This window comes from Pan troglodytes, chromosome 15 (genome assembly GCF_028858775.2).
Source record: "Pan troglodytes isolate AG18354 chromosome 15, NHGRI_mPanTro3-v2.0_pri, whole genome shotgun sequence".
NCBI classification, from domain to species: Eukaryota; Metazoa; Chordata; class Mammalia; order Primates; family Hominidae; genus Pan; species Pan troglodytes.
The window spans coordinates 72241325-72251148 of record NC_072413.2 but is presented as its reverse complement, the minus strand read 5'-3'; the positions used below and the strand labels follow the sequence as shown (position 1 = coordinate 72251148).

At 51.1% G+C, this 9824-nt stretch overlaps 1 protein-coding gene across 23 annotated transcripts in view; it reads left to right on the top strand.

Annotated features, from left to right (window-relative positions):
• Nucleotides 1-516: 516 nt before the first annotated feature.
• ABCD4 (ATP binding cassette subfamily D member 4) overlaps nucleotides 517-9824 on the top strand; it is a 28770-nt gene continuing 19462 nt past the window's right edge. For 7 of the 23 annotated variants that reach the window (XR_001709244.3, XR_010151217.1, XR_010151221.1 and 4 more), the window contains exons 1-7: nucleotides 526-719; nucleotides 3328-3446; nucleotides 3923-4050; nucleotides 5527-5666; nucleotides 7146-7262; nucleotides 7636-7761; nucleotides 8417-8467. Coding sequence is in view for 15 of the 23 variants with exons in the window: in XM_009428128.5 (XP_009426403.3) it covers nucleotides 682-719; nucleotides 3328-3446; nucleotides 3923-4050; nucleotides 5527-5666; nucleotides 7146-7262; nucleotides 7636-7761; nucleotides 8417-8467 (719 nt within the window). In the remaining 8 variants the exon portion in view is untranslated. Of the gene's footprint in view, nucleotides 720-3327; nucleotides 3447-3922; nucleotides 4051-5526; nucleotides 5667-7145; nucleotides 7263-7635; nucleotides 7762-8416; nucleotides 8468-9824 lie in introns of all 23 variants that reach the window. The other 16 variants (XR_010151216.1, XM_009428124.5, XM_009428125.5 and 13 more) reach the window with 13 other exon arrangements.

Below are 9824 nucleotides of genomic sequence, written 5' to 3'. Positions count from 1 at the left end.
TCTATCTTATCTATCGATCATCATCATCTATTTATTTATTTTTGAGACAGGGTCTCTCTTTGTCGCCCAGGCTGGAGTGCAGTGGCACAGTCACGGCTCACTGCAGCCTTGACCTTCTGGGCCCAAATGATTCTCCTGCCTCAGCCTCCAGAGTAGCTCGGACCACAGGCGCTCGCCACCATCCCCGGCTAATGCTTTTATCTTTTGTAAAGGCGGGGTCTTGCCATGTTGCCCAGGCTGGTCTTGAATTCCTGGGCTCAAGCGATCCTCCCGCCTTGGCCTTCCAAAGTGCTGGGATTACAGGAGTAACCCACCGCGCCCGGCTGGAAGCCTAATTTATACTTTTTTAAGGATCATGCTGGCTTCTCTGGGAGAATATGTAAAACATCTATTATACTCAGAATCTAAAATACTTGCCATAAAGTAGTTACACTCTCGGATACCTATTGTCAAAAGGGAAGTCTCCCAGAAAATATGGGGGCGCTGTAGCCGCCGGGTCAGCCGAGTCCACTCTCTGGTACTTTTAGAGACGTCGGTCGCTTCCGGGAGAGTCCGCGTCTCCCGCACCTTCCTCTCTATCAAACGCGGTCTCTGTGGTAGCCGGGGCCCCGCCCCTCCTCGGACTCTACCCAGTACTGAACTAGGGGCAGCTGGGCTCCAGAGTCCCTCGGGTCTCAGGTCATGGCGGTCCCGGGGCCCGCGCCCGGAGCTGGCGCCAGGTAAGCAGGGCGGTCGGGGAGGAGGTTTGGGAGCAGGAGTTCCGGGCTGTAGGGAATGGGCTCTCCTGCCCTCCGTGCCTCGTCCGCCGCCCTGGCGCCCCCGTCTCGCCCCCGTGACTTCTGAGAGAAAGAGGAGCTCTCGAAGGGGCGTCCGCCCTCCCGCCGCTCTAGGCCGCTCCGCACCGGCCGCAGCCCCCTCCGTTCTTGGCCGGACTTGGGCCATCTCCTGCGGTGTGGGACCCTCTCCCTCGCAACTGGCATTCTTTTTTTGAAAAAAGAACCTCAGGTGCACAAAATTGAGTTGATCCTTCTCAGTTCTTGACACCCTGTGGGCCAATGCAAGGCTCCTTGTTTATCACTTCCTCTCTTCGTTCCTATTCCCAGACCCCTTTCACTCCCCTTTTCAGCCAGCCACTCTGGTGTGTTATATAAGTGGCTTTACGGTCCACCTTGGGTAAATTTGTGCAAGTGTTACTTTGAAATCTATATAGTGGTTTCGAATTCTTCAATATAATATGCTGTGATTTTTCTTTAAACCTTTTTCCTCAACATTGTGTTTTTGAGTCCATCCATGCTAGTCATCTTGTTTTCACTTCTGAGTGCTTGCATGATGGGTGCTGTGTGCATAGACTTATTCCCCTAGTGGTGGATACCTAGATTTTTTTCTAGTATTAACACCCCTACAAGCCACACTGTAATGAATATTCTGGCAGTTGTCTCCTTGTGCATATTGTTGCATTTCTCTGGGTATCCACCCCAGAGTTGGGTCCTGGTCATATCTAATTTTGCTGGATTGTTCTTTGGAATGGTCACACTAGTTTATACTTCCCGACGGGCAGTGCATAAAGCTTCCTGTTTCCCGGTATCCCTCCATCGTTCAGTGGCGGCTGGTTTTGTAATGTTTATCAGTCTGGTGGGTGTAAGGTGGTATCCCATCGTGTACATTTTCTTTCCTTCTTTCTTTCTTTCTTTTTTTTTTGAGATGGAGTTTTGCTCTTGTTGCCCGGGCAGGAGTGCAGTGGCATGATCTCGGCTCACTGCAACCTCCGCCTCGGGTTCAAGCGATTCTTCTGCCTCAGCCTCCTGAGTAGCTGGGATTACAGACGCGCGCCACCACACCCAGCTAATTTTTTGTATTTTTAGCAAAGATGGGGGGGGTTGGCCAGTCTGGTCTTGAACTCCTGACCTCAGGTGATCCATCCGCCTCGGCCTTCCGAAGTGCAGGGATAACACTTCCCGACGGGCAGTGCATAAAGGAATTACAGACGTGAGCCACTGCTCCCGGCCTACATTTTCATGTGTTTATTAAACGTGGGTTTTCCCTTTTTTGAATTGCCTGTTTATATCCCTTCCCACTTCTCTATGGATTTCCTATGTTCCTGGCTTGCAGGAATTCTTGTAGGCTCTAGATTTTAGATCCTGGCCATGCCCGGTGGCTCACACCTGTCATCCTATCACTTTGGGAGGCTGAGGTAGGTGGACCACTGGAGTCCAGGAGTTCAAGATCAGCCTGGGCAACATGGTGAAACCCCATCTCTACCAAAAATACAAAAATTAGCTGAGCGTGTTGACGCACGCCCGTACTCCCAGCCACTAAAAAGGCTGAGGTGGGACAGTCGCTTGAACCCGGGAGGCAGAGGTTGCCCTGAGCTGAGATCGCACCACTGCATTCCAGCCTGGGCAACAGAGCAAGACCTTGTCTCAAAAAAAAAAAAAAAGATTTTAGGCCAGGCACGGTGGCTCACGCCTGTAATCCCAGCACTTTGGGAGGCCGAGGCAGGTGGATCACCGGAGGTCAGGAGTTCGAGACCAGCCTGACCAATATGATGAAACCCCGTCTCCTACTAAAAATACAAAAATTAGCCGGGCGTGGTGGCATGCACCTGTAATTGCAACTGGTCAGGAGGCTGACACAGGAGAATCACTTGAACCAGGGAGGCGGAGGTTGCAGTGATCCGAGATTGCGCCGTTGCATTCCAGCCTGGGCAACGAGCAAAACTCCGTCTCAAAAAAATAAAGATTTTAAGTCCTTGTTGGTTTTGCACTCTGCAGATACCACCTCCAAGTCTTTTAACTTAATCTATGGCACTGTGTTGAATAAAAACATTTAACTCTAATGAAGTTAAATTCATCAGTTTTCCCCTGTATAGGTTTTTAAGGTATCTTCATTAAGACATTTTTCTACATTTCCTTCTATTAACATGATAGTGTTACTTTTCACGTTTAGATTTTTAATCCATTTGTAATTTTTTAAGTTTTTTGTTTTTGGTTTTTTTTTTTTTTGAGACGGACTTTTGCTCTTGTTGCCCAGGCTCTTGTTGCAATGGCGCAATCTCGGCTCACTGCAACCTCTGCCTCCCAGGTTCAAGCAATTCTCCTGACTCAGCCTCCCGAGTAGCTGGGATTACAGGCATGAGCCACCACGCTTGGCCAGAGAATTTCCTTTGTATCCGTGGTCTGTTCCCAGCCTACCATCTTCAGCATTTGAAAACCATTCTTTCTGCATGGCCTGGACCCTCTACAGAACAATGTGGATGAGCTTAATAACTACTCCCTAAGGCTTAATTATTGTCTTGGGCTTTTCTCTGCCTCCCCACCTTCTCTTCAGGCCCAGGTTAGATCTGCAATTTCTCCAGCGGTTCCTGCAGATACTGAAGGTTTTGTTTCCTTCTTGGTCATCACAGAATGCCTTGATGTTCCTGACCCTTTTGTGCCTGACCCTACTGGGTGAGTGAGTGAGCCCAGACTAGAGGAGGGAGGGGAGCTCTGGTTTGGGGTCCCTTTCCATCTTTTTTTTTTTTTTTTTTTTTTTTTTGAGACAGAGTTTCTCTCTTGTTGCCCAGGCTGGAGTGCAGTGACATAATCTCAGCTCACTGCAACCTCTGCCTCCCTGGTTCAAGTGATTCTCGTGCCTTCGCCTCCTGAGTAGCTGGGATTACAAGCACCCACCACCACGCCCGACTAAACTTTGTATTTTTTAGTAAAGACAGGGTTTCACCATCTTGGCCAGGCTGATCTCGAACTCATGACCTCAGGTGATACACCCGCCTCAGCCTCCCAAAGTGCTGGGATTACAGGCGTGAGCCACCGCACCCGGCCCCTTTTCATCTCTTTGGGGTGCTGATGAGGCAGGGACTCAGGAAGAAGCGTCCCTTCTTTTTAACCCCTCATCACTGATTTCTTACTCCTCTCCCTCCTTTCAGAACAATTTGTGATCTACCGGGTTGGCTTGATCCCCAGTCAGTACTATGGGGTCCTGGGAAACAAAGACTTGGAAGGGTTTAAGACTCTGACATTCCTGGCTGTCATGCTCATTGTTCTGAACTCCACGGTAAGATCTTTCCCTCTCTCTGTGTCTCTCGTCCTCTCCAGTCCAGTGTGACCGTAATGCCTAGTGGAACTTAGCCTCCAGGAAGCAGGAAGCAAGCTGTGGGGGTGTGTTTCCTCCCTTTTCTGGGAACTAAAGGGATAGCTGCCTTTATTAAGCACGTTGATCTTGCTATTGGCCCACGTGGGACTGATTCCTCAGATGTTTCCACTCCTGGGCCCAGGCCACAGGTTCTGGTTTAATTCAGCATTTAGCAGAACTGATCATTGCCCCTTTCCTTCCTAGAACTCTTGTTTCCGGCAGCTCATTAAAACGGCTCAGCAGCCAGAGCTGCTGCTCCTCCTCTGCGGCACCGAGGCTGTGACTCACCTTGGCACCATGTCACACCTCCCAGCCTTTGAACAGTGCTTTCTTGCAGAATGGCCTCCTCCCCTACCCCTCATTCAGTAGGGGGGCTACCACCTGCTCACTTTTCATCATCCCTCCGTTGTCACCTCTTTCAAGTCTTTCTCAGCTTTCTCCTTTGTGTCTCCTCCACCAAACTCTGCCCTTTTTCTGTACTTAACGAATTCCTTGAGTTTACCTCGCTGTAACACTCCTCACACGCTTGTAATTGTTTTCTGGCTAAACTGTGAGCTCATAATGTCCCTAGTGCTTAGCACATAGGTGCCCTGGAAATGGTAAATGATGAGACTCAGGGCTGTACCAGAACTCAAGCCTAATGCTGTCTACCAGGCTGTGCCGCCTGTTTTCTTGGGGAAGCCACTTCTCGTCGTACCATGGCCACTTTTGTTGGGTCTTCGGTCAGTAAGCACCTATGCATACAAATCTCTGTCCCAAGCTTGGGGGACAAAGGAGTAAGAACATAAATGGAATCGACAATATGGTCTCCAATCTTCAGAAGCTCATCTACTCTCAAAATAAGACAGTGTAGAAAGAGGGTCTTGCCTCTGGTAAGCCCTTTAATTTTGGTGAAGGAGGCTGGGTACAGTGGCTCACGCCTGTAATCCCAGCACTTTGAGAGGCCGAGGCGGGCGGATCACCTGAGGTCGGGAGTTCCAGACCAGCCTGACCAAGATGGAGAAACCCCGTCTCTACTAAAAATACAAAATTAGCTGGACGTGGTGGTGCATGCCTGTAATCCCAGCTACTCGGGAGGCTGAGGCAGGAGAATCGCTTGAAACTGGGAGGCGGAGGTTGTGGTGAGCCAAGATCGCGCCATTGCATCCAGCCTGGGCAACAAGAGTAAAACTCCATCTCAGAGAAAAAAAATTTGGTGAAGGAATGAACACGTGAGTGAGTGAGGAAGGGAAAGTCCCATGACTTGATGATTTAAACAAGAAAAGTGCTGAGTGGACGGAGTAATCAGAGTCAGAGTGGGCTGGGATGGGTCAGCGGAGGCTCTTGCGAGCCTTGAGCTTTGAGCTGAGATTTTCAGGAAGCCATCTCTCCCTTCCCCTTGCTTCCCCCACTGCACAGCTGAAGAGCTTTGATCAGTTCACCTGCAACCTGCTGTATGTGAGCTGGAGGAAGGACCTCACTGAGCACCTTCACCGCCTCTACTTCCGGGGCCGTGTGTACTACACCCTCAACGTGCTGCGGGATGACATCGATAACCCGTAGGCGCCCCAACTCAGTCCTTTCTACACTCTGTGTGGTCCTTTCCATCTGGCCTAGCCCTGGAGACTCCTGGTGGCAGACACCAAGGAGATCATCTACAGTCGTTTTCAAATGCTGCTGCCCAGAGTCATGGGGGAGGGTGCCCTGCAGAGGACTCCTGGAGAAGCTGCAGGGCTGTGAATAGGCAGCTAAAAAGAAGAAGCCTGCCAGGTGCAGTGGCATGCACCTGTAGTCCCAACAACTCAGGAGGCTGAGGCAGGAGGATCACTTGAGCCCAGGAGTAGTGCACTGTGAGCACACTTGGGAATAGCCACTGTACTCTAGCCTGGGCAACATAGCAGAAACCCCCATCTCTTAAAAAAAAAAAAAATTAGGAGCAGCTTTCTTTTGTCCTTTTCATACTTTATATCTTAGTCTTCCAGTAAGAAGACTAAGGGGTTTCTTTAGAGGGTTCTAAAGAAAATGTCCTTGCTAGAAAAACCAGCTCTTAGATTTTCATCAGTAAAAAAAAATTACCACTATCCAGGACTCAGTCTAGGATTCAAATCTCCATTCTATCACCACTCAGGTTATAACTCTTAAAGTCACCAAGCCCCAGGTTCCCCTTCTGTAAAACGAGGACAATAATAGTTCCTATCTCAAAGGGTGTAGTGAGGATGAAATATCATTCATGTAATGCACATGTACAGTGCCTGACACATAGCAAGTGTTTCAGTGTAAGTTAGCTATTGTTATTTTACAGATGAGGAAGCTGAAGCCCAGAGATTGCAAGTGACTTGCCCAAGGTCGCGTCACTCATTGGGAATAGGAGTCAGTATGGCCCTAGTGGTGAGATGAGACATACGGGGTCTCCTTCACACCCATCCCCTCACTCACCACCTTCCTAGCAAGCACTTTGTTGGTTGGGGTACCTCTCAGCTCAAGCTTAGCTTTGGTGCAAAGATGCGTAGGAGGCTGCTGCTGCTGCCTAACTTCTAGGCCTCTTTCTGATAGCTATGGCTTCCATCCTGCCTCTGCCCCCTGAGTAGCTGGGACTACAGGTGTGCCTCACAGCCTGGAGCTTTCACAGCCAGATAACTAAAGGGGCCAGGCTAGGGCGTATATAAGAGAAATTTGGGAGGATTGAGATAAAGGGGATAGTCTTCTTGATCATCCAAAACAGCTCATCTACCTTCAAGTTTTTCTTTGGCTCTGCTCAGAGCTGGCTCAGGCCCCTGGGTGCTGGACCTTTCAGTTCCCACTTTTTCAGGGGATTAACTGAGGCACCGTAAGATGCAACTCTCTAGAACCCTGTTTAAAGGCCCTGGGATTTAGTTGCCCCTAGGAAACCAGCCTTGTCTGGTTCCCTCTTCCCATAGGGTCAGTGTTCACAGCACTGTGAGGCAAGGTCAAGAGCAGAGGTGATGTGAAAGTTTCTTGTTCTCTCTACCTTTGGGCCCATCTCCCTGGGTCCAGCTACTCTGTGTCATTGGCTCCAGGGACCAGCGCATCAGCCAGGACGTGGAGCGATTCTGCCGGCAGCTCAGCAGCATGGCCAGCAAGCTGATCATCTCCCCGTTCACCCTCGTCTACTACACTTACCAGTGCTTCCAAAGGTGAAGCCTCCCTCCCCCCCAGCCTGGTGTTTCCCCAGAGGGCCCTCAGTCAGCTCTCCCAGGTCAAGGTCCAAGAGAAGCTTATTTCCCCTCTCTCCCACTGTACCTTACCACGTGCTCACCCATCCCACGTGCTTACCCATCCCACGTGCTCAGGCCCCTGCCCTTCCTTTGGCCCTGTGTTGCAGTGTCACAGGTATCCTGGCTCTGAGAGCTCATACCAGATGCCCCCACATAGGAGCAGAGGGCCCATTGGGCCACTCAGATTGGACAGGGGCTACCCGAGAGGGAACAGGAGTCAGGGCTGAGGCATGTGGGGATAGGTGGCACCCCACACCCTCTCCCTTCCTCTCTCCCTCTCTCTCTATTTCAGCACAGGCTGGCTCGGGCCTGTGAGCATCTTCGGGTATTTCATCCTGGGGACCGTGGTGAACAAAACTTTGATGGGCCCCATTGTGACGAAGCTGGTGCATCAGGAGAAGCTGGAGGGAGATTTTAGGTGTGTCTCCCTCACTTGAGGTTTCTGGGCTGGGGCATAATAGTTAAGGAAGGGGATCTGGAGTAAGACTGCCTAAGTTCAAATCCTAGCTGTGCCAGTTACTAGCTGTGTGATCTTGGAGAGGTCTTTAACCTCTCCAAGCTTCAATGTTCTTGTCTCTAAAGTGGAAATGGTACCGTTGCCTACTGAGAGGATTAGGAGGATTAATGAAATCATACCTGAGAATGTCTGAGAACCGTGTCTGCCTGGCCGTCACCATCGTCATTGTCATCTCTTGGCCTTCTCACTGCCCTGGCATAACCGCCCTGTCTTGCATCAGTTGGGTGTGGCAGCCAATGGATCCAGTGCCTGCCCTGTGCTTCTTGTCCCCCTCCTTTGGGCCAGGCCCTGGGAGGAGGAGATGCTGTGAGCAGGAATACCCCTGTCCTCTCTGCAGAAAGCTGAGGGGCAGCCCTGTCTCTGCAGAGCTCCTGCCACACCACCTAGCCCTGGGGTTTTCTACCCCATAACAGTCCAGGAAAGGGTCAGACTGAGGCAGCCACGGTTTTGAGGCAGAGCCGGGCTCCACTTGGGGGGTCTTTGTGATCCAGGACTCCAACAAGAGTGAGGCCAGTACTCCCTGTTGTCAGCACACATTTCCCTTTGGTCCGCCCAGGTTCAAGCACATGCAGATTCGGGTGAATGCGGAGCCTGCTGCTTTCTACAGGTGAGTCTGGAGAGATGGTTCCCCTTCTGCCTTGCCAGAGCTGAGAATGGAGAAGGAAAGATGAATCCTCAACCCTCCCACCACCACCGAGCTCAGGGGCTGAGTGTTGTCATACTTGGCTGTGACCCTCCCCCTCTACCTCCCCCTGCCCTTGTCTGCCTCATCCTTAGGTCCAGGGGTTTGCTTCTGAAGCTGGTGGTTCCTTACTGTGGCCAGCTTTAGTCTTAGTGGCCTAGCGTGGGGCCTGAAATTGTCAAATGAATGAATGCCTCATCCTCTTGCTGGTGACTGTAAGATATCCGTCTGCCTCTGCTCTTCTGTCTGTTAAGAAGCTTTCTTGACAGTGCCTGAGGTTCAAGCCTGATCCTTTGTCTCTGTAGCGTGGGATGGAATGGGAGCTTCTCAGAAAACCAGGAGACCTGCTCCCCACAATGCTGTCTAATGGAGCCAAGCGTCTGGTCTCCTGACGGCAGCAGCAGGAGCAGCAGCAGCGGCATGAAATCCCATCCCTTCCCTCCAGGGCCAGAACCGGTCCCTGTGCTCTGCCTTATGTGAGGCCTCTGAAATCAGCGTTAGGACTGATAGTGCAGGCAGAGGTTTGCGTTTAAGAAGTGGAAGCTACTCCTTGGCTCACCTGTACTTGGGGTGGATGTGATAGCCCTGGGACCTTTGCTCCTCAGTCTCTGCTGCAGTTTGCAACCTCCACCACTTGAGGGCACCAAGAATACTGGGAATCTGCGCTGGGGTGGGGTTGTGAGGTGGGCAGGGCTGGGTGTGTAAAAAAGTTGCTTTTGGAGGCCGGGCATGGTGGCTCATGCCTGTAATCCCAGCACTTTGGGAGGCCGAGGCGGGTGGATTGCCTGAGGTCAAGAGTTCGAGACCAGCCATGGCCAACATGGTGAAACCCTGTCTCTACTAAAAATACAAAAAATTAGCTGAGCGTGGTGGCGGGCACCTGTAATCCCAGCTACTGGGGAGGCTGAGGCAGGAGAATCGCTTGAATCTGGGAGGCAGAGGTTGCAGTAAGGCAAGATCCTGCCATTGCACTCCAGCCTGGGTGACAGAGCAAGACTCCGTCTCAAAAAAAAAAAGAAAAAAGTTGCTTTTGGATTCTGCAACCTCTGCTCATGAAGCTCTGGGGAAGGCAGGTTAGTTTGTAGAGTTTCAGATGAGTTCTTCTGTGGCCTCTGTGCAAAATCTGAAATCTCCCTCCACCTTTTCTGCCTAGCGAATTTCTTCCCATCCTTGAAACCCCAGATCACCTCCTCTGGAGAGCCTTCCCAGACTCCCTTAATGGCTAAGCCTATCTGCTGCCATGGCCCTGAGGCCACACTTAGTACTCCTGATTCCAAGTGAA